Source organism: Impatiens glandulifera, chromosome 3, assembly GCF_907164915.1.
Source record: "Impatiens glandulifera chromosome 3, dImpGla2.1, whole genome shotgun sequence".
Taxonomy (NCBI): Eukaryota; Viridiplantae; Streptophyta; class Magnoliopsida; order Ericales; family Balsaminaceae; genus Impatiens; species Impatiens glandulifera.
Window position 1 is genome coordinate 5,138,068 of NC_061864.1, and position 24,408 is coordinate 5,162,475.

The 24,408-nt window shown below is 30.8% G+C and overlaps 2 protein-coding genes across 3 annotated transcripts; one reads left to right on the forward strand and one right to left on the reverse strand.

Annotated features, from left to right (window-relative positions):
* Positions 1 to 3,617: 3,617 nt before the first annotated feature.
* Positions 3,618 to 12,718, forward strand: LOC124928690 (kinesin-like protein KIN-4A). The gene is made up of 26 exons (XM_047468946.1): positions 3,618 to 4,047; positions 4,660 to 4,806; positions 4,894 to 5,043; positions 5,194 to 5,447; positions 5,537 to 5,730; positions 5,845 to 5,969; positions 6,075 to 6,111; positions 6,379 to 6,470; positions 6,634 to 6,744; positions 6,877 to 6,990; positions 7,244 to 7,337; positions 7,454 to 7,566; positions 7,693 to 7,782; positions 7,865 to 7,978; positions 8,082 to 8,198; positions 8,280 to 8,360; positions 8,856 to 8,927; positions 9,843 to 9,936; positions 10,195 to 10,223; positions 10,322 to 10,419; positions 10,515 to 10,613; positions 10,717 to 10,938; positions 11,196 to 11,358; positions 11,446 to 11,613; positions 11,955 to 12,278; positions 12,375 to 12,718. The coding sequence occupies exons 1-25, from the start codon at positions 3,928 to 3,930 to the stop codon at positions 12,177 to 12,179; spliced, it is 3,123 nt and encodes a 1,040-aa protein (XP_047324902.1). The 5' UTR covers positions 3,618 to 3,927; the 3' UTR covers positions 12,180 to 12,278; positions 12,375 to 12,718.
* A 3,327-nt stretch (positions 12,719 to 16,045) lies between these two features.
* On the reverse strand, positions 16,046 to 23,155 carry LOC124932658 (LMBR1 domain-containing protein 2 homolog A-like). 2 transcript variants are annotated; one of them, XM_047473320.1, is made up of 14 exons: positions 22,841 to 23,155; positions 21,339 to 21,415; positions 20,290 to 20,448; positions 19,752 to 19,965; positions 19,145 to 19,231; positions 18,923 to 19,062; positions 18,523 to 18,603; positions 17,767 to 17,831; positions 17,410 to 17,585; positions 17,049 to 17,179; positions 16,895 to 16,979; positions 16,599 to 16,812; positions 16,426 to 16,535; positions 16,046 to 16,364 (listed from the first exon to the last, which is right to left on the reverse strand). In XM_047473320.1, exons 1-14 carry the CDS (start codon positions 23,006 to 23,008, stop codon positions 16,047 to 16,049), a joined length of 2,025 nt encoding a protein of 674 aa, XP_047329276.1. In that variant the 5' UTR covers positions 23,009 to 23,155; the 3' UTR covers position 16,046. The 2 variants fall into 2 exon arrangements, with proteins under 2 accessions (XP_047329276.1, XP_047329277.1); XM_047473321.1 differs by having other exon boundaries at positions 20,290 to 20,425; positions 22,841 to 22,978.
* Between the last annotated feature and the right edge of the window lie 1,253 nt (positions 23,156 to 24,408).

The window sequence follows — 24,408 nt, forward strand, 5'->3', positions numbered from 1 at the left end:
TTATTTGGTAACAAGTCAAAATCATTTGTTTTACTTTGTTCCTAAATCCTAACCATGGTTAGTTTTAAGTTATTTAATTTACAAATATATAACAGAAAGTATTTTAATTTATTGTTTCCTTAAATTAGATGAATGACAAATTATTTGAAAATTTTACAATATAAGATCATAAATTTAAATGAATGAATCCAAAGAATGTCATTAGTTGACTACTATTATAAACTATAAAATTATTTACATATAATCATTAACATTAAATGACACTAAATGCCATAAAAGTATTCAAATAAAAAAATAAAACATAACAACATTAATATTGATATAGTTGAAATTAGTTAAAATTTAACTTGTTAATCCGAACATAAAGTGCTTGGTTATCAGGTGACGTGATATTTTTATCTACAATTTTTATATTTCGAACGTTATTTAATTTATTAACTAAAATATGAATATATTTTTTTTATTAAATATAATTTTTAAATATAAAAGCATAATAATAATTTAATCAATTAAAAATCTAAACAAACTACCATTTCCTACAATTGTTTTATAAAATTACATTAACCTAACCTACACACAAATAATCCATATCAAAGAGACTCAAATTAAAGAGTGATGATTCCATTCCTTTGTCTTTATAATAGAATATATTCCAAATATACATTTATTCATTAATTTTTTTACTTATATAAAATAAAAAAAATTAAAGTATTTATTTTTAATAAGATTTATTTCATAATATGTTTTAAATTATAATGTTTTTAATAAAAATTGAACATAATATGTTTAATCTCTTAATTAAGACTTTTACCACTTAAATTGTAAAAATATATATTTGTTTTTAACTAAATAGACTTTTGTTAGCTTTACAAAACTTAAAATAACTCCAAATTAGAACCTCAAGATCTGGTCTTATTTATTTTAGGCCATATAAAATAATTTCAAATAATTCATCCTCTTATCTTATGGGAAATCATATATAACTATTCATAAAATAACTATCGTAAGGAATTTACCAAAGCTTACTCCCTTCCTTAAAAGACGAAGTCTGTGATGAAAGTGGGCCCCATCTTGGGCGTTGGGACCCACTTTCCCTTTGATCATCATCATCAGTCATTACATACCCAAATAAATATAATAAATATATTTATTTTTAAATTTTAAATTTTATTTATTTATTTATTTATATTATTTATATTTGCCATGTGATGTAGGAGACCACCAGCTGGCTATGTTTAAAGTGTGGGTCTCTCTCTCATTAGTCATTAATGTCGCTTTCCCTCTCCAAATGCAGCTTTTCCTAAACACATAGTACCGGTCATATTTTCATTATATAATTTTATATTTTAATTAAATTATTATTTTAATAAATAAAAATATACTTTTTCATTCCTACTTAAGTTAAATAAAACTAAGAAATCAAAATTAAACTTATTAATTTAATTATTTGTTTATCAAATTATTGTTTCATCTAGATTTAAATGAATGTATGGTACATCTTTGGTGCACCCCATGGACCCATTTGCTCTTACTCCAGTTTAGGACAATATATATACTAGTATCCAATATATGACAAAATTATACAAATTATTGAGATCTATCAATACCCACAAATATATATTATTGTCTATCATTTAAACAAATCTGCATAATATAATACAACAATATTATTACAATATACCTTTTCTGTTTTTTCTATCAATTATATTCAACAGACAATAATAGTTGGAATTTCACATCTCTATATCTTGATTAGCTAAAATAAAATATCTACAAGTTTATTCTTTTATAAATTGTAATTGATTAGATGGCCATTTGAAATGAAGAGTGTAATGTTTTTTTGATGACCAGTGTGTACAAGTCATCTCTCATGAATAATTATAATTTGTTGTTATAATAGTCGATTTGACTTAGATATTTCTTTGTTCATACTTTTTAATAAACTGTTAACTAATTAATTATTATATTTTGTATCATGTTAGGTGAATTTTTATTGTATATTAATTTAAGAGCAAGGTCTAATTTATTTTTTGTTTTATTTCTAGTGAATAATAATTACCATTTTGAATTTTTGATCTAACCAAAAAAATTCGTATATTAAAGTTAATTCTTAACATGTGTCCAATTAGACTTGGGGAATTGTATTTACAAATATCCTACATTCATTGTCAACCTTACAAATTTCATTAAAAAATTCCAACTTATATTTACAATATTACCATTATTTCATATTTTAGATATTAAAAAATTAATGAGGATAGGGAACAAGAAAAATATTGATAAAAAAAAAATGACAGTGAGTCATTATTTGAAAATTTAATATGAGAGACAATTTTTAAATTTTTAATTCTTTACATTTTATTATCAATATTTTTCATATTCTATGTCATTTATTTAAAATAAAATAGACAAAGTTATCAAATTTTTACTCTTTATTTAGCTTTCAAACCACACAATTGAGACTTTTTATTATTAAAATTATACCAAATGATATTTTGTTTTAACGATTTTAAACACCGTTAATTTATTATTTACGTGACATTCATAAATAAATAATGTATATTACTAATTTAACTATCAAATTTTAGTTAATAGGGTTGTAACTATCAATTTTTTGAAATTCGGTACTCAAAATTCTAAATTCGCTAAAATTTAGTAGTTAAACGAGTAACATTAATTATTTATTTATAAATGTCACGTATGTAATAAGTTAACGTTATTTGAAACCAATAAGATTAAACATTATTCTACATAACTTTAACATTAAACAGTTTTAAACTATATAGTTAAAAAAAAAAAATCAAATTTATCAATTCAGTCAAATAAAATATAATTTAATAAATAACTCAAACAAACAAAAAAACAAGAATATGTATATGAATTCAATTATCTTTTTGGAAACCCATCTTGGAGTTGCTCGGTTAGAGAATTTTTTTATTTTTTAAATATTTTATTTGGGTACTAATTTAAATAAATAATGTTTTTTTTTTTTTTAATAATTATGTATATATATTAACAAATTTAATAATATTTATTTATTTAAATTCACACGTTCTAATTATAATCCAAGTAAAATTATTTTCAAGTTAATTTTTTATTAAAAGAAAATATATAAAATCAATTATTTGAAAGTATAGAGGAAAGATTATTGAGATAATGGAGGCAGCAGGGCGAGGGGCAATGGATCAAAGGTTGGCACCTCGTGGCGAAAAACTCTCCTTCGTGTGAATTTCGATTCTCAGGATCACGTGGCTTGCGCTGTCTAGACGACCCCCTCCCTCTTTTCTTTTTTCTTTTTTCTTTTATATTTATAATTAACCAAATTAGTGGGGACCACTTTTATATAGTAGAGTAGTTAGTATTTAGTGGTAATATTGAGGGAGGACAAATAAGTAATTTAGAGGGGGACGTTAGACAACTGTATTTCAGTCGGCGGAGAGCCGTTGATGAAGAAGAAGGGTATTTCGAGAAAGAGTATGGTCGAAGTTTAATCTTTTCCCGTCAGGAAGCTGCTGATTGCAGAGTGAATGCAAAGGAAAATGATAGTGGTTGTTGTTGTCGTTCTTTCAGCTTTCGTTTTACCCTTTCTCTTCTCTCTCTTTCCTCTATTTTCCCCCAACTACCCTTTTCTCTCTCTATATTTCTCTCTCTCTATACCACTTGTTGTCTCCTGCCTTCCACCACTTCTTCCTCCTCCCTTCCCACTCTCTCTCTCCCTCTGTCATCTTCCTTTGTGCTCTCTGCTACGCCATTTTCACTTTCTCAGCTCTCCAATCCTCTGTTTTCCACCTTCATCAGGATATTTATTACAATTTCTATCCAGCTAACCAAACTGAATTCACCTTCACAAAGAACTGTAACTGTCTTCGTGGCTTCTCACTCTCTCTCTATCTATCTCTATCTCTCTCCTGATTTTTTAAGCTTCCGATGGAAGCGAACACTGAGGACTGCTGCGTTAAAGTGGCGGTTCACATCCGGCCGCTCATCGGAGATGAGAAACTCCAGGGATGCAAGGATTGCGTCACTGTCGTTAATGGAAAGCCTCAGGTAATGTCCGTCTTCGGAATGTGATTGTTTCAAGAGGAGGCCTACGGATTGATTGATTGAAAATCTGGATTAGGCTTTAGGACGGAGAGGTTTTTAGAGATCTGGATCATAATAATGTTGCTTAATTTATCGATTCACTTCTCTCGTTAAGGAATCATCCAGTCCTGCATGTTTTGACTTCATTGCTGTTTTCGCGATTCTTAAATTCTCACGTAGAAGAAAACACTTTCGCCTAATCAATTACACTCTTTGATTTTCTCTTTTTCTCATGAATAAGTCCGATGATAGTGCTTCTATTGTGAGAGTGTTGAGTTTAAAATGGCTTCCGATTTCTGTTTGTGAATATCACAATAACCTCCTTCTTTATTAGACCTATTTTCAGCTCGTTTTATATACTAACCTTTCCAGGTCTAGTGTTGTTGATATAGGATACTATAACTAGAAATGAGCTTTAAATGTTGTTATAGAGAATGCTTTGATTGATCTCAATATACTATACTTGAAGATAGAAAAGGATTGTTTCTTTCGAGCTCTTATTTAAATCAGATTAAAGTTTTACTTTCTCTAACCTTTGAGATGATATTCAATTGTTGATATCTCTTGATTGTGCAGGTACAACTAGGTATGCATTCGTTCACATTTGATCAAGTCTATGGAAGTACAGCTTCTTCTCCATCTCTCATGTTTGAAGAGTGTATAGCCCCACTCGTTGATGGTTTGTTCCAAGGATATAATGCAACTGTTCTAGCTTATGGCCAGGTATGAACTGTACTGTAAATACATCAATTGACTGATAATTTCTCCAAGTTCACTTCATGATGTGATGAAATCTATTATCTTCTGCAGACTGGTTCAGGGAAAACGTACACAATGGGAACTAGCTTTAGAGATGAATCCAGGACAGGTATAATTCCTCTAGTTATGGAGGCATTATTCAGCAAAATCGAGAGTTCAAAGCATCAAAGAGAGTACCAATTGCATGTTTCCTTCATTGAGGTAAACACAGTTGGCCCTTCAATGATCCTTGGCTACCATTAATTCCTTCTGGCGAAAAGTTTACTTATGAATAATCTTCTTAAGAAGCTATTCTATTTATGTTACTTATATTATTAACACGTGGTTATATTATTGATTTGATCTTTCAAGATCCTAAAAGAAGAAGTACGTGACTTGCTGGAACCAACATCAGTCAATAAATCAGATAATATAAATGGACAAGTAGGAAAAGTATCTATTCCAGGGAAACCTCCAATACAAATCCGCGAGAGCTCCAATGGTGTTATTACGCTTGCTGGTTCTACTGAGGTCAGTGTGCGAACGTTAAAAGAGATGTCCAGCTACCTGGAGCATGGTTCTTTGAATAGAGCAACTGGAAGTACAAACATGAACAATCAATCAAGGTTTAACCTCTCTGCTGTCACTTACTAAGGATATTTTCCTTTATAATGGTGAAGAAGATTTCACGAGCTTGATTTTAATTTTGATGCAGTCGCTCGCATGCGATCTTCACCATCACATTAGAGCAAATGCATAAGATTGATCCTGCTTTTCCTGGCAATGGCAATGGCAATTTAAGTGAGAGTATGACCGAAGAATATCTCTGTGCCAAATTGCATTTAGTAGACCTTGCTGGATCTGAGCGAGCCAAACGAACTGGATCAGATGGCATGCGTTTCAAAGAAGGTAATTATAGACTTAGACAACCTTATGTGATGTAATTATTCATATGATTCTGAGACCAATTAAGGGAAAAATTATGAAATTTGCTATATGACATGTTATTGATTTGCTTAACAGGTGTCCACATTAACAAAGGCCTTCTCGCACTTGGAAATGTTATTAGTGCACTTGGTGACGAAAAAAAGCGAAAAGAAGGTCTTCATGTTCCATACAGAGACAGTAAACTAACTCGGCTTTTGCAGGTTTAGCAAGCTCCTACGTTTCGTTTATTGGTTGTATTGTGTCGTTAATGTGACAAAGCAATAACTTTGTCTTTCTCACGTTTCTGATCTTTTGAAATTTTGCAGGATTCTTTAGGTGGCAATAGCAGAACTGTGATGATAGGTATCTCCTACTTTTCTATTTTGAAGTGTGAATTTCATTCACTATTAGAATATTGAAATTGGTGATGATTTTCTAAACTTGAACTTTGATGTTCCTGTTTTTTGTTTATTTCTAAGATGCTCGTTTTCTGTTGTTTTCTTATATCAACCCGACAGTCTCATAATGTTTTCTTCTTTCACTTAGTTGCCTCTGCATGTGTTTCTGAAATTTCAAATTATCATTTTCAATTTAGAAAGTCCTATCTTATCTAACTTATTGTCTTTTCAGCCTGCATTAGTCCTGCTGATATAAATGCGGAGGAAACTCTAAACACATTGAAATATGCAAACCGTGCACGGAACATTCAGAATAAGCCTGTTGTAAGTGGCAGCCTGAGTGTCTGTTTAGATACATTTTTTCTTGCTTAAGCCTATGTGTCTTAAAGGCATTCTACGCATCCTGAGCAGCCTGAGTGTCTGTTTAGATACATTTTTTCTTGCTTAAGCCTCTGTGTCTTAAAGGAATTCTACGTATCCTGAGCAGGTAAATAGAGACCCATTGTCCAGTGAGATGTTGAAAATGCGCCAACAGTTAGAATACTTGCAGGCAGAACTTTGTGCTCGTGGAAATGGAGGTTCGTCAGATCAAATGCAGGTAAACAACTTTTATCTTTCTTTATTTCAAAGTCAGATATTTTTCTTTTCTTTTTCTCATCTGTAATGCTGTTCCAGTTATCCTCTGGACTGATACTAACAAGAAGCATACTTCTACTGTTTTCCTATTTAGATGCTGAAAGAAAGGATAACCTGGCTTGAATCTACTAACGACGATCTATGCCGCCAGCTTCACGAATATCAAAGTAGATGTGGTGTTCGGGAGCACTGTCAAACAGATGAGCTTGTATGTGTTTTTTCTTAACTTAGATATTTATCTTCGTTGGAATTCTCATTTAGCTCAGTGATGCCACAAGGTTGTCGGTTGTGAGTCTTCATGACCATTTAAAAAATAATATATATATATATATATATATATATATATATATATATACATATATATCTGTCGTTTCATGTAATTTGCTGTGGTGGAGCTTTTTTCTAATGTTTATTTTGCTTGAATATTGATTTTTTTGCTATGGGTCCATTCATGTTTATAGGTCAGTGATGTCTGTTCTATGAAGAGTGTGGACTTTAAGAGAGATTTGCAAAGCACTGATTCTTCTGACTACCATATGGATGATAGCATAACTGGTAAGAGTAACGTCTACCTTCTATCAAGAAATAATCAACTATTAATTTGAAGATTGTTGTTTACTTAGAAACAAGAATGTGCTCCAGTTTATTCAGAGGAGACTTCTATTTTACAGGTGATCCTGGAGAAATAGATGAAGAAGCAGAAAAAGAATGGGAACACACCCTTCTACAGAACTCAATGGATAAAGAACTAAATGAACTAAACAGGCGATTGGAACAGAAAGAGGTTAGGTTTGAAAAATATTTTAAAATAAATTCATCCTCTAAATCAAAATGTAGATGCTATGCTCATTTTGCATTATTGAACTCTTCTCTTTGTCTATGAACTTTGCATGTTATGTCCGTTCTTCAGTCGGAGATGAAACTATTTGGTTCTGTGGCCCTTAAGCAGCACTTTGGGAAGAAAATCATGGAACTAGAGGAAGAAAAAAGAACTGTTCAGGTTTTTTTATTCAAAATTAACCAATCAGTCTTAACTTTTATGCAATTATTTTTTCTTATTTTATTATGTTTTATGAATACAGCAAGAAAGGGATCGGTTATTGGCTGAAGTTGAAAATCTCGCTGCTAACAATGATGGGCAAACACAGAAAATGCAAGATATCCACACACAAAAACTTAAATCCCTAGAAGCACAGGTTACAAGCTTGGCCATCATATCGTTTATGATGGAACTAAATTATGTTTATTCAATCTTTGCCTAACATAAGCTTCAACATCCCTTCAATTATCATATACCAGATTCAGGATCTTAGGAGAAAACAAGAAAACCAGGTTCAGCTTTTAAAGCAAAAACAAAAGAGTGATGAAGCAGCTAAACGATTGCAAGAAGAAATACAATACATCAAAGCACAAAAGGTTACTTCCAACTCTAACATGATCTAATCTTCATTGTCCTATTTTTTGCCATTTGTGTGGCTAATATTTGGTTGTCTATAGGTTCAACTGCAACAAAGAATGAAACAAGAAGCTGAACAATTTCGTCAATGGAAGGCCTCTAGAGAAAAAGAACTCCTGCAGGTGCTTATTTATTTTATTTTCGAGTCTTATTGTTGGTTTTCTGGATTGACAGTTTTTCCATGTATTTTTGGTTATTCATGATTTTTATTTTTCAAGTAAAATGAGTTTTAGCAAGTAAATGTTTGGAACTGATAGAGAGGAAGTTCTAGGAGATGGAGAAGCTTTCATTTGTATCAGTCCATATTAGGTTGTTGAAAGGAAGAACCAAGATTTTTAACTGCATATCAATATATCATCACTAGCTTAAATGATGGTAGAGCTGCCAGCTCAGTTGTAGAACCTAGCTGCCACATAAAAAAAAAAAATAATAGTTGTGCATCTTCGTTCATGATGCTTTGCTTAGATCTTAAGATACATTTGACCTTGAACATAGTTTATGATTTACGTAGACTCACTTTCTGGTCTTTATAAATGTTTTGGTTGTATAAGCTATTAATTTTCTCTGAAATATCTTGTTTGGTTTTGTATCATGTTCTGATCTTTGTTGTGCTGCAGTTACGAAAGGAAGGGAGGAGAAATGAGTATGAAAGGCACAAACTGCAAGCCTTAAATCAGCGCCAGAAAATGGTAAGTTTTCCCTTAGTTATGGTAATATGAGATGTAGGCTTTTCTATTTTAGGTAAGGTTAGAGTACATGTCTTGAGAGTTTTTAACTTTTGATTTCGAAGTGGCCTTGTTTCCAAGAGATGGATTAGAAATCATGTTTTTCTTACTCGATTTGTTGTTATTTCTAAGAAGTTTAGCAGAGTACCTATCCTTCACATTCTTGATCGTGGTAGTAGGTAGCATTAGGTGGAGAGCTCTCAATTTTTCTAGAGTAGACTTTAAATACCCCTGGCTCAAATTAGAACGTTGGACGAACGCATGCCAGCCATTGGAGAAGGCGAATCCCAGGCGATATCACCTCCTAATTCCTAAGAATTTGCATAACAACAAACAATAGTAATAAACCAGTACACAGCAATCACTAATGCACTTAAGCAAATGGTTAATCTCATAAGAAGAAGTTCAGGACCGAACAGAGAATCAGTACTAAGCTTTGGCAACAAATAGCGAAAGAGAAATGATGGGCGTTTCCTGGTGTTGAAGACGACCATAAGCACAAAAAAATCGCTTGGCATTTTTTTCTCTCTAAGCCGCTGGATTTTTTTTTTGGGGGTGTTTAGGATTAATACCAATAAAGCATAAGATCACATACACAAGCCCTTACTTTCCCATCCAAAACTTAAGGAAATGTTTTTGCTACAAGATATTCTTGAGCTAACCCTAAATGATAGATGAGATAATCTCAATATGTGTCAAGTTAACTTCTTTCTCCCTAATTGAACACGCAACCATCATTTTTTGTGCATGAAGATTGAATGAACAACAACAATATGAATCTACAAATAGATTTCATAAGTTGGAGCCTTGGAGGTTTCTCTGAATCACATTGACGTTTAAGTGGTTTTTATTATCATTCTGATAGATATTCTATTGTAGGTTCTTCAAAGAAAAACAGAGGAGGCTGCAATGGCTACTAAGAGGCTAAAGGAGTTGCTAGAGGCACGAAAATCTTCAGCACGCGATAATTCAGGTATTTTCGCTTCAGTGAATTCAATAAATGAATTCCAAAACAAAGGTCAAAACAATATTGCCTTTATCCGTAAAAGTAAGAACAAAGAAAACTGTATATATTTTTCTTGAAAAAGGAGAGATAAACTATATATAGGTATCGTATGATTAGCTTTTGTAAGGATTTTAGAGGAAAGCCTGTATATTTTCTTCTCTCTAAAATTAAAATATAGGTGACAAGATACTTCTACTTACGACATCTGATGTTTTGTCATTTCAGGTACAAACGGAAATGGAACAACCGCTCAGGTAAGCATTATATAATATTATAACACATTTTGCACCTTAGAGCATTTTTAACACATTTCCAGATAGTTGATTATTATTCTGGATCGATTTATTTCCAGAACAATGAAAAAGCCTTACAACGTTGGCTTGATCATGAGTTAGAAGTCATGGACAATGTTAATGAAGTTCGCTATGAATATGAGAAACAAAGTCAAGTGTAAGCACTTATTTCAATCTTAACTTACATTGATTAAAAAGAAGATTCTCTCTGCAAAGACAATAATTTCTGAAAACCTCTTATTCCATCTTCAGACGAGCCGCATTGGCAGAAGAGTTAGCAGTGTTAAAACAAGTTGATGAATTTGCAGCAAAGGGGCGTAGTCCTCCGAGAGGGAAGAATGGTTTTGCTAGGTAATGTAGTGTTCCTACTAAATACAAAAGTCATATTTATTGTTTCTTCAATTGGAAACTAGGAAACCCGTCTTATCTTACTTTTGGTACTTGTATTGTACAGAATATCTTCCATGTCACCGAATGCCAGAATGTCAAGAATATCTTCTCTCGAGAATATGTTAAGCATCTCGTCAAACTCGCTTGTGGCAATGGCTACACAACTATCAGAAGCTGAAGAACGTGAACGCGCCTTTGGTACTCGTGGGAAATGGAACCAGTTGCGCTCAATGGGCGAAGCAAAGATCTTACTTCAATATATGTTTAATTCTCTTGCGGAATCAAGGTCATTTTTCAACCATCATATCCTCTCTAATTAGTCTGATCTACATTTTCTAATGTATATAAATTAAACTCAAATATATGGCATTTTCTCATGTGCACATCCTGACAGCAAAAAAGTGTTTTCAAATTGGGTTGTGCACTTAGTCAAATGATATTGTTGCATATCATGATGGATGATTATTCAATGTTACTATCCTGAAGGTGAACTATGACTTCTATTCAATTCCTATTTTGATGAAAATGTACATACATAACCAGGTGCCAATCATGGGAGAGAGATATTGAAGTGAAGGAAATGAAGGAACAAATGAAAGAGCTGGTGGGTGTTCTCCGACAGAGCGAATCAAGGAGAAAGGAAGTTGAGAGAGAGTTGAAAATAAGAGAACAAGCTGAGGCAGTTGCACTTTCAACTCCACCCCCAGTAAGATTTATTATATCCGTTTATGTAGTTGAATTTTTAATAGAAACTCGTTACTTACTCCTCTTCATCATGATGATAAAAAAACAGGCCGCCATCTCTCATAATTCCTTGAAGCATTTTGCTGATGATTTAAGTAGTAGTCCATTGTCCCCAATGTCTCTTCCTGCTCAGAAACAGCTCAAATATACAGCAGGCGTCGCTAATGGCTCTTCCATCAGAGAATCAGCAGCTTTAGCAGCAGATCAAGCACGAAAGGTAAGTACTTACTTATCTTCTTCTTCTCCATCACTTTATAAATCAAATCATCAATTAAAATACACTCTTACTTCATCTTTTTGTAACATTTTAACCAAAGGCCTTGTATTCGGTCAGCATTATTTTAATTTAATCTCAAATAACATATTGTCCCCTCATCGATCAAAATATTATAATCAATCTTTTTCAGTATGTTTCTTTACCCAAACAATTAAATTTTCAATAATCTACACCCAAAATCGAATAAAGCCCAATTAAATAATCCACATTTTTCATCTCTTAGTTCTGTACAATGTTAAAATGATTGAAAGACTTGACCCCAAACTGTTTGTTGGTTGCAGATGGTTCCAATTTCACAGCTGTCAATGAAGAAGCTGGCACTAGTTCAAGGTGGGAAACTATGGAGGTGGAAGAGAAGTCATCACCAATGGCTAGTACAGTTTAAATGGAAATGGCAGAAGCCATGGAAGCTATCGGAATGGATAAGGCATAGCGATGAAACAGTAATGAGGCCAAGGCCTCGTCCACAAGCCTTGCCAGATGTTATTTATCATCACAGACGCTAGCTCATCTTGTCCAAAAATCTTCTTTTGATTGACCGTTTTTAGAATGGCTGGCACCAATAATAGGCCATGGAACGGTGGCAGTTGGAAAATTGATTTCAGGTAAATGTCTAAAAAAACGAAAACTTTGTATTTAATGTTGTTGAGTGTTCTTGTATGTGTACATACTGAGTTTTGTGTTTATTGTTGTGTTTTTAGTATTAGTTAGCCCTGATAAATCTCGGAGTTCTTTGTCGGGTCATAATGCTGGATTGCTGGTGGCTGCCGCTGTGTAGTAAGTAAGTAAGTAAGAAGAGTGATGAAGAGATGATTATATATATACAAAATAATATGGCAAAAACAGTATAACCCAAAAGTAGTAGTAAGTAGTGTAAAAAAGGAAATATGAAAAACACTTTTATTAATCGGGCGGGGTCAGTTTGTAGATGTTTTTCCTTATTATTATTATTATTGTGTCTAATTTTCTCTATATTGTCGGTGTTATTTGCCTGGTGTTGTTGACTGTTGATGTGTGCATACACAATAATGATTTTGGTTTAAAAGAAAAACTGATATTTTGTATAACTTTTCAGATGTCATTTATATTTGCTGCTGCCTCCTAATTGTTGACTTGTTACACTTTGTTTAAGTTTTAACTTGTAACTCGGGTGAAAATTATAAATAGTAAAAAGTTCAAGGACTAGATTGTATATTATGTTATAATTTCATTATACAAGGGATTTCAAGCCCTAATTCAATTGTAGTTTATATCTTTTATTTATTAATGGAAATAATACACATTCATTTATTGAATTTGATTTGAACATTATTTGAAACTAGAAAGTTATTTGATTATAATAATAGGGTTTAGAATTTTGATATTAAAAAAAATTGATCTATTAAAATAATGAAGAAATATATATACTTTTTCTTTTATAATATATCAATTAAAACAAAATATACTTTTTCTTTTATAATATACCAATTCGTTTTTGTTTGATATGAAAAAATTTTAAAAATATTTATTCTTTTTTTTTTAAATGTCCATTTATATTAAAAATGAAAAAAAATCGTTTAAGAACATCGACAAATAATGATATGAAAATAAAAATAAAAAAATAATACTAAATAAATTATCGAGCCCATAAATCGATTAACTCTCCGATAAAATCTCTATTTTAATAATAGTATTATGAATGATACGCATCGGACGATTACGACCATTGAAAGTTCGACGATTTCTCTCTAACTAGGTAGTCCACCAAAGAATAATTGGGATGGTAACCCAAATATGTAGGTATGTCATATCAGCCGCATCAATTGAAACTTCTCATCAACTATCTACGGATTCGGACATCACCCAATGAATCTTAGTAATACTCCACAAAAAACTTCAAATACTAGTCACTCTCGACAATGCAAAAGTAATTGAGTTGACGATTTAACCTCTTCTTGATACATACGACTATTCATAATACAACATTTTTCATAAACATATCATCTGATAGAATTTCACCATGAATAACGCTTCATCCAAAGAACGAGATATTTGATGAAATTTTTAACTCCCAAAGTTTTTTCCCAATAAAAATTATATAGAATCATCTTAGCGAACAACTTGTAGCAATGTCTCACATGGAAACTATCAATATTTTGTCAACGCATACGGTGACACTTGTTTGCGTTCTACCAAAAATAAAACTCTATTATGGGATGAATTTTCAAAATATTTAATCTTTTTCTATAGGGCAAATTACCTAGGCGGCCCTCGAACTATCTCGATCGCTCACTTTTGGCCCTCAAATTAATTTTTGAAACAAATTGCCCCTTCAACTTTTATAAAGGTCACCTGTGGCCCTTCCGTCAACTTTTTAGTTAAATCTAACCGTTTAAATTTAAAATATTATTTTTTTATATATTATCTTTAATATTATATTTTATATTTATATATATAATTATTAAATCGCTTATATATAATATTATATATATTATTATTAAATTTTATATAATTATTAAATCTTTTATTTAATAAATAAATAATATATATCATTTATTTTTATCTATATATATAATTTATATATATTATCTTTAACTAATTTATATATAATATTTATATAATATATATTTTAAAAAATAATTTAAGTGTTAAAAGTATTTGAGTAGTATTATTTTAACATTTAAATTATTTTTTAAAATATATATTATATAAATATTATATATAAATTAGTTAATGATAATATATATAAATTATATATATATAGATAAAAATAAATAATATATATTATTTATTTATTATATAAAAGATTTAATAATTATATAAAATTTAATAATAATATATATATATATAATATTATATATAAGCGATTTAATAATTATATATATAAATATAAAATATAAGTTTAAAGATAATATATTAAAAAATAATATTTTAAACTTAAACCGTTAAGTTTAACTAAAAAATTGACGGAAAGGCCACTGGTGACTTTTATAAAAGTTGAAGGAGCAATTTGTTTCAAAAATTAATTTGAGGGCCAAAAGTGAACGATCGAGATAGTTCGAGGGCCGCCCAGATAATTTTCCTTTTTTCTATATCTAATTCAACTAACAAAATCAATAGACCGATGATAAAAACATTTTCTTTTTACTATGGTATTTCTTCTATATCTTAAAATTATTATTATATTAATATTTTTTATTTAATTTTTTAATTAATTGTTTTAAATTTAGTATAAAGCATGTAAATATAAATTATTGGATATGTAAATAATTATTAAATAAATATAAGAAAAATAATTGAGAGTGAATTTGATAGAATGAATAAGAGAGGGAATTTGAAAGAGGTACCGAAGAAGAGAATGGCGTGGCGCAATATTGATTGACTAAAAAATAACAAATTTTTTATTTCTCTCCTTTTCTCAATCTTTATTCTTTTTCAATTAATTATGTAATGACACGTCAATCAATTTTGAATATAGGAGTTAAGTTTTACCATATTCTAAGTATCTTAATGAATATAATTTATGTGTAATATATATTTATTTATTTTGTTCTTATTTTTAAATAGATAAAATTTGTCAAAAATAAAATAAAAAAGGTGATATATCAATATAGTCAAAACTAAAAAATTATTTCAAACCTTTACTCACATTAAACTCGTAAAATTTTCCAATTTAGTTAAGCAAATCCTAACTTTTTCTAATTGTTTCATGTCGGTTGAAAAAAAAAAAGTAGTTCTTCTAAATTTTGAATAGTATTTAAAAATATTTTGTTTTTGATTATCTAATAAATCTTTTAATAAAAGTAGTTCATTTCAAAACTTTTATAATCCCTTCATGAACCAAACATGAATCTTTCTATTCATTGGGGTGTTACAAACACAAATTTTTGAATTACTTAAATTTCCTATCATTTTGTATGTAAAAACCTATCCTCTCTTTTGTGATCATTACTAATCCCATAATAAAAATTTAATTTTAAAAATATTAGTTCTATATTAGTATTATTTGTATATATAAATAAGTATAAAATTAATTTATTTATAAAAAACATATTATAAAGAATTAATAATTACACAAATTCAAGATAATAACTTAATTTTAAATTAATAAATATAAATTTATTTTATTAATATAAAATTATAAAATCCAGTTATTCAAATGTTCTAAAATTTTAAAACTAATTTAAGAATTTATCTAAATCTTACATTTTTTTCTCTTTTATAATTGTAAAATTTTAAGATTAAACTGATATTTTGCACCAAATGCCATACATAACATAATTTTTCAAACATATTAATTCAATAAAGATATAGATGAATGAATCGAATAGCCATTGGGTCAATTCATATGGGTTAATTAGATAAAAAAAAATAACAAAGATGTGGAGTGGCATTCAATCAAATGCATTATTATCTCGTGGGAGATCAAACTTACTAATTTCAGCACCATCTAAGGATTCAAACAAAGAGATACTAGAGAAAAGTTTGGTACAGTTTAAGGGAATAAACTTTCTAGGCCCTGCTGAATTCCCAGAATCCAGTAAAGGGACCTTTGCCGAATCTTCTAGCCCATCTTTCCGAACCAGTTCTCTTTTAGCCGCGTACTTTCTGCTAATCTCTTCGCGTTTACTATTGTACCTGGACGATGAACTTTCTATAGACCTCACTCCTCTGTTTGATGCATTCAGTTCAGCAACATTTATCTTCTGAGCCTATAAAATATTGGATGGTTCAATGATCTCGTATCAATTGAAGCAAAAATTGAAATCTTACCAAGTTACTGAAGCTTGATTCTTCAATATCCATGTTTGAAAATCCGCGACTACTCGGAAATCGAACAGCATCTTCACAGATTGCATGCCCTTGTTCAAGCCACATTCTTTCTGAGAAAACAACAATTGATATTTATCAGAACTGCCATCTAAAAACAAAAAGACATTCTTTACCTTTTTGCAAGATCAGTAAGCCAGATGGATCAAATCCATCTGTATCATCTTCCTCCATTTGGAATCTAAACTTCTTCAAGTTCCCAGAATAGTTACTTATCCGGGTAAAGGTATTACATGAAACCAACAATGTGTAGACGACCATAATTAATGGATATATCTTATTGAAGTTTTTCCCAAAGAATGGAATGGCATCACCGATAGTCCCCATACGCTACATAAAACAATCAAAGGAACGTTGTTGAAGAAAGATTGTAGAATTTAAGCATTGTTTTTTATAATACCAATGAATTTACCTTTTCAAACACAGTAATCTTCCCATCTAGGTTGAGAAGGTTCAGAAAATTGTATGAAATTGAAGGAGCATAACGAGCAACCATCCTGCCAATATGATTTGTGTAAGCTTCTACTTTAAAAAGGTTTTGAAATGCAATCAATAAAGAAACTTACGAGCATATCATAAGTAAGTTGACGGAACTTGTTTGTCGGGGTGTTAGAGAGTAAAACATAAGCATCCCAACTCTGAACAATGAGTAATATGTACAGATGCACATGTACATAAGAGGGACAAAAGCGGCCAGCTGAAAAGTTATATAATATCAAAATTAAACTAGAGATCCAGGAGGAGATAGTAAAGGCAATAAAGTCACTTTCTTCCATAGATAAGGGGGAAAACCTAATGAGGTTGGGTTGAAGGGGTAAATACCAATTTTCTCTATATCCTTCAGAAGATTTTTTTGCCTTCTAGCTATTCAAATTCATATTGACAAGGCATATAATGCTATGATTTTTGCAGGAAATAGATATTGACCTGAACAAGTGCCTCCTGCTTTCTGACAGATTTTATGAGAATTGAGAACATGGATAAATCAAGTTCACTTAGCAACAATGTTGCCTCTGCTAAAAGAATAGCAGCAGACATACAACCAAGAACAAAGGCAAATAGTCTTTGAAGTTGCATCTTCAGAAAACATCTCCAGATTAATTCTGCATGCAAGATGGTAGAAATGAGGGGGGGAAATTAAACTTAACCCGCGTACTGTAGTAGAGATATTCTAACTAGCCGTAATAAAAAGTAAACAGGGAAAGCAAATGTAAGTCGTTTTCGAACAAAATGTGTGAATCTCGTGAAATAAATTACTCATCAAATTTTATACTAATAAATTACCCATTGAATCGAAAAAAGACCCTATTTTGCCAGAACGTGCAGGTCTCAAGCTTGAAACAAATTTCCTGCATCACAAAATCTAATCTTAACCAAGATTTGAGCATAACTTACTAATACCATCAACATATTAAATAAAATATATGCCCTTTCCTTCACTATAATAACAAACTTCTCTAAAATTCACAAAAACATTATACAATTAAAATGTAAGAACTGACATTGGTAGACAAAAATGTGGAATATTGATGCCATTATAACTTTTAGTGACATAAGCTTTTGATTAACTCACATCAATAATATATCGGAAATATACTTTTTAACATTTTAAAGTATTAAAAACTAAGGATATTTTGGTCATTTGACTTGTATAACCTAATAATCCATTTTTATATCAAACAAAACTTTTTGAAGAAAAAATAAAAGTTTACTTTGAAATAAACCCAGATCAAACAAGCCTTGAACTGTCTTCTCTTTTAGAGTGCGTTCCCTTTCATGTAAATTCCCCAATTAACATGATTCATTTATAACAAAAAAACTAAAAATTTGATTAACTTGAATCTATGGTAGGCAACCTACACCTTTCTTGGCTCATGTATTAATGTAAATATATTAGGTTGGCCATCACTTGTAGGATTTTACTTCAACCAATCAAATAACAGTGCATCAGTAAATTAGTAATCGGAAATTTCAATTAACATGAGTAAAGATTTAATAGGAGATCATGCGAGTAAACAAAATTAGCAAATAGAAGCAAACCATCCGGTTGAACCACAGTGTTCACGATTCTTGATTGTATCCTCCAATTCAAAGGCTTCCATGACATATTTCACGTACTCGCTGCAAACCATGAAACTACACCATTTAATAGTGATTTAACCAATAATATTCTTAGTTGGAAAAGCACCAAAGAATATGAGCTTATTGACTAACTAGTGATCAGAATTATAATAGCTGTATATATATAAACACGTGATCAGATTTATGAAAGAAGTCTCAATTGATTTTCATCTCCATAAAACTAAATAAAAGCATGCCTTGATGAAAAAAATCACGATTTGTGTGGATAAAGAGATAAAAAATTACATGTGACATGAAATAGGAAAATAATAAATGGCAGAAATATAAATGGGATAGAGAGCAGATATATAAATATTACCTTTTATGGCGATAATACTCCCCTCGAGCATTCCTAAGATTCCGTCTAAGTTTGGACATCGATTTCTCATCAGCACCATAATCCATATCATTCTTCTCTAAAAGACTCCATTGGGGCTTCAAGGATGGGTCTTCCCGAAACTGATTAAAGTAAATTGTATACAATTTGAACACAAGAATTGAGTTGTTAACCTTATGTTATGAAGTACATAAGAATCGTTACCATTTCCACCAACATGTTGTTGATAACGTCCAAGCAAGGTCTCAACGGGTCATGCTTAGGCATCTGATTGGATGTCATTTGGGCAACCTAAAGAAGTAAACCATGCAAAGGATGAGCATTAAGAATAGGTGATCAGTTAGCAAATGAAACAACTAAATGGGGGAACGTGATTCAACAAAAAGAAAATCCCAACAAAATTAACTGAAAGAACTTAATAATATACTATATATTCTTCCTTACAATAGTACAATCAGACATAAGAAGGAAAATGAATATGGTAAGAAATAGAACCCAACTAACCATAGGGGTCAAGGACGTGATGTTTTCATGCATTTGAACACAAATTTCTCACGGTTAAAATGTTCAGATCATGCTTGCAAAATCTATCTTCCAAGTTTGGAAGGTGACAAAACAAGGAAACTTCGTACACAATTTTTTTTTAAAAAGGTCAACTTTGTTAGCATGGAGAAAAAATTGAATACAGAGAGTTTCACTTTTTACAAGAAAGCAAAGACAAAAGGGAAACTGAAATATAGTGAAATCAAAACAGGATGGATTCCGATCAAATATAAAAAGTCATATCATGTGCAGACTGGTGAGGACTTACCATAATTTCTTTTGACAATTCTTGTTCAGCGTGATCAAGTTTTGCTGCAGTGCTGCTGATTTTGTGAGAGATAATCTTCTGTCGAGTGGTCCAATCAGCATTTCTCCATATACTTTTCGGAATTTCACTTAAACCAAAACCAAGGAGAAATGCACCTGTTATGAGCCCAAAAGTATTTGAACATGCCATAGCTAAGCCCCGAATGTCATCACTCCTGTAAACCAGTTTGTAAATCAAGAATAATCAATTGTCAACACGAGTCATAAAAAAAGCATACCAATTATTGTTGAGCCATATATCACGTTCTAACATCAAATTAGTAGGTTTTGTTTATAAGGGGGGTAGAGGGGTTAAAAGATTTATGATAGCTAGCAACTGTATATTCAAGCAAAACAAGAATTCTGAAGTACTTCACCAACAAATTACTCTGCTAACAAAGAAGGTTATTGTAAAGTTGCTTCATCAACAATTGCTTAAGTTAATGAGGAGTATTCAAAGGCCAGAGGAAAAATGTCATCCAAAACAATGAGAAACTAACCCATCTTTGTGCATAAGAGAGAGGAGAACAATTCCAAAGAGACCAATCGATCCCAAGATGGCATAGAACTTCAAGTTCGCATGTATACTAGTCTTCAATCTCTCTGTCACCGTGAAGTCTCCAGCATCTTCAAAACCTTGAATAAGGGGAACAAGACCCCTGCTTAGGTTTCACATAAAATAACAAACAACATAAGAATTTATATGCATAACTAAATGATAGAATGTAAGTCATATTGGAGATAAGCTTATTAAAATAAATTGATAAATATGCTTATACTAACAGCCAACAGTATGTTTTCTTTTACTTGCATAAAGGTGGATGCGATTATGAATGAAATAAAAGAAGCATGACAAATAGACCAATTATACAAAATAAAACTTATGTGTTAGCAACCTTGAAACCAGAATTAGGTCCATTTTCATTATCCATTTACACAGTTAAACAGATTAGAATTCCAATCCTATTCTCTTGTCTCAAGTTCAAAATCCAATGCAGCCAATTTTTTTGCAAAGACTAGATTTTGTTCTTGGAGCTTCAAACCTATACTTCGAGGGCCATGTGTTAATAATGTATTTCTTCATTAATGAGGGAACTTCAGTAATTCCACATAAGCAGGACAAGTCAAAGCCTGTTTTGGTGGCATTGGGTTTCGGTGTGAATTTGATAGCATATGTCCCTTTAAATATAGAATCTGGTGGATATTGAACGAAGTTGAGTAGGTAATTTGAGACTTCCATAAGAGTTTGACGAGTTATTTGAACTTTTTTCCATGTGATAGGGTGGGACGGAAAAACAGTGGAAGTTGCCTACAAGCTAAGCCAACACATGAAAGCTGCAATCTTCTGAAAACCATATTCCCAGTGTTTCTTAAGAACCCACTTAAAATAGAAAAGAAGACAAGACTAAAAGAGATATCACTTTTGCTTGTTGACTATACTTGGAAGCTTTTATAGGATATTCTTGCAGTTTCCCGAAATTACAGTTTGTAACCTTGATTATCTATTAATATCTTTAACAAGAAGTAGGAAGGGCCAAGATGCATTTACCAAGTAAGCAAAAATGTACTCCAATATGACCAACTCCATAAGAAAGATATTCCACCATTTAAAGAACCACTTGTGGTCTGCAAAGTAGAGGAGAAAATTATCAAATGTGCGTAGAACCGTTGAACCATAGCAAACACAGTACTATAAGGCTTTAGAGGTAAATAAGGATGTAACAGGAAAAACAAGATAACCAATAATAGTAATATGTTGGAGTGTTCTTAGATACATGATGCAAGAAATAATTATCCCATTTGGAATTGGAAGCTGGTGATTTATTGAGAGACCCTAGACTTTAACAAAATAACTTAAATAAGGTCATACTTAAAATGTCTCAAATAAGATATTGTACATACAAATGTGTTCAAGTCACTGCATTAATAAAGTAAAAATTATTGTCATTAAATATTATACATAATAAATGGTTGGTACCGTCAATAGAATTGAGTCGAGTTTAAGCAGTTCGGGTTAGCTATATATGGATGGTTATACATTTTAAAGCCTGTGTAGCTATTAATGGTAATAATGGGGATAAAGAATAATGTCAAAATGTCTACCATATAAATACTTACTCATAGTTTAAATTTTTCAAAAAAAATTGAGTTATTTGAAACACTTTGGCATGTTATAAAACATTGTATGAGACAGTTTTAAGTATAGGATATTCGAGTATTTACGATATATTACATTGATACATGTGAGAGTAAAAATACAAGTAGAAGCAGAAGCATCAAACTATTTCAGCCTTCAAATTCCCAAAATAATTTCCAAACACTCGTTGACTTATACAAATACATTCAATCCACTCACTTCCACAAAAGTAGCCCATCACATGTAACATAAATAAGCATGTCCCAATAACAAAACATAATCCTTTCCTTTGGAACTAAATAATGTTTAAAGGAAGAACTTGCATTTTGCAAGCAAGAAAACAAGTGAAGGTGTACAGAATCCATTTGAAAATCGGTTTATAAATAATAGTGTAGTGCAACTAGTATAATATTCACCCTAGTTGGAATTTAAGAAACAATTCTTAAAGATGATGTTGACATAGATGAGAACATTAGTTTACATTTTCAAATAGGAACGCAATGAACCTTTCACAGTGATATGTCAAGAAAGAATGATATGTCAAACTTATTCAAAATTCGACAGAGAATGAATTCAGGACATTCCTAGTCCAAGAACTCTTCCCTAGTCAACAAATTGTTTAATAGAAAAACCCTTAACATCCGAGAAAATCAATCAGTATAAGTTCTAAACCTAGCATCTGAACATATGGATGCTTCTGTGAATGTAGATTTGATTTCCATTTGGGTTAATTGTTCTTCTATATATGAGGGTGATTCTAAATTTCAAAATATAATGTGGGTAATTTTCTATTATAGTTTTCAAATAAGCCCATGAACTGATTTGAGTCTCAAATCCCAAGTAGTTTGTATTCACTCAATTTAAGAAATAATGATTGCATGCAGTAGCAGAATAGAATAGAATAGAAACGATACCGTCCAGATATCAGCAGGGACGAGGATGATAATGGAAAGAGAGCAGAACCAGGCATATCCAACTGTGAAGAGAACGTAACGAGGAACTTGAGAAGCAGCAAAGTAAATTAGCGTCAAAACCACCATTGTCAGCGTCAATGGAAGCGAGATGAGGTAGAACACCCACATTCTATCTCCCCCTCGCCCAAAACTTAATTTCTCTGCTACAACAAGATATATATGTCTTCGGATTTAGATCGACCGGATCAAAAATCAAACTTGTTGCTGGAAGAATCGACTAATTCTTTCTCTTTCTCTAACCCTTTACTCAAATCAGGCTCAGGAATTCAGGATGATACTTCTTAATTTAAATCTAGCACTAATCCCAGTTGGATTTGAACTATTATCTTAATTTTTATTAACAACAAATATAAAATAAATTCACTATTATAAAAATATATATTATAATAGGTTAGATATTATTGTTATAAATTTCTAATTAGGTTTAGAGTTGGGTCAAATACAATCATATCTAACTTATTTAGATATTATTGTTATAAATATTTAATTAGGTTATTATTGAATTAAATATAATCATAATTTATTATTTGTGACTTAATTTATTTATATAAATAAGACTGTGTGAATAAAAATATTATAATAATAAGATGAATGACATTATTTCTTGAAGATTTATATCTTATGTTTATTAATTTTCTCATTTAAAATTTTAGATTAACAGTTAATGTGAAATTCATATATAATATATTAAACATTATTTAATAGTAGTGTCATTTTTAACCAAATCAAATAATTTGGTATTTTTAAATAATTCACTAGTAAAAAATGCTCTTAATTATTAAATTTTATATATTTTTTTTATATAAAGATATTTTTCTTTAAAATTATATATTTTCTTTATTCCTCACCTTTTTTTTAACTTCTATTTTAAGTAGAATCAAAACCAAAGAAATATCCTTAATATATATGGTTTTTGTTTCAAAATTGCAAATAAAAAAAATGTAGTATCAATATTACTCTTCATGAGTCTTCTAGTTGAACATTAATAATATAATCCAAGAAATTACCAACTAATTGTCCCATTCGAAGACATCTTATAAGTCACAATAATAATAAATGCAATAATGATTATGTTCTTGTTAATAATTTTGGAATATATATATATAAATATATATAAAGTTGAAAAATGTTACATTATGTAGTGGAACAAAACACATTTAACTAAAAAAATCACTTATACTACTAATTTATTCTAAATTTTAGAAGACATAGAAACATAAAATTTTATAGGTAATAATTTATTTTTATCTTTTTATAAGTTAATTTCGGGCGGATTCTTGCCTTTGCTGTCAAGAAATTTGATGAAATGAAACTAAAGATGCCTCTAATTGCTATAAGTGGCAGCGCATAAAAAAAATGTTGGTGACACTTTTAATTTTTTCCGGACGATTTTGCCCATGTCGCGAGACGCAACCGGCATTCGCGTGACGATTTTTTTTTTATTTTTTTAAATTTCGCACCCGGCATTCGCGAGACGATTTTTTTATCGTCTCGCGAATGCCGGTTGC

What these genes read in the sequence shown, in the direction of transcription:
- LOC124928690 (XM_047468946.1), top strand. Translation starts at nt 3,928, where the DNA reads ATGGAAGCGAACACTGAGGACTGCTGCGTTAAAGTGGCGGTTCACATC. An exon ending in AATACATCAAAGCACAAAAG is followed by an intron (nt 8,199 to 8,279) that starts GTTACTTCCAAC and finishes GGTTGTCTATAG; the next exon opens with GTTCAACTGCAACAAAGAAT. An exon ending in GGGAAGAATGGTTTTGCTAG is followed by an intron (nt 10,614 to 10,716) that starts GTAATGTAGTGT and finishes TGTATTGTACAG; the next exon opens with AATATCTTCCATGTCACCGA.
- LOC124932658 (XM_047473320.1), bottom strand. Translation starts at nt 23,008, where the DNA reads ATGTGGGTGTTCTACCTCATCTCGCTTCCATTGACGCTGACAATGGTG. An exon ending in TCTCTTATGCACAAAGATGG is followed by an intron (nt 19,966 to 20,289) that starts GTTAGTTTCTCA and finishes ACTGGTTTACAG; the next exon opens with GAGTGATGACATTCGGGGCT. An exon ending in GTCTTTTTTCGATTCAATGG is followed by an intron (nt 17,586 to 17,766) that starts GTAATTTATTAG and finishes TCTTGCATGCAG; the next exon opens with AATTAATCTGGAGATGTTTT.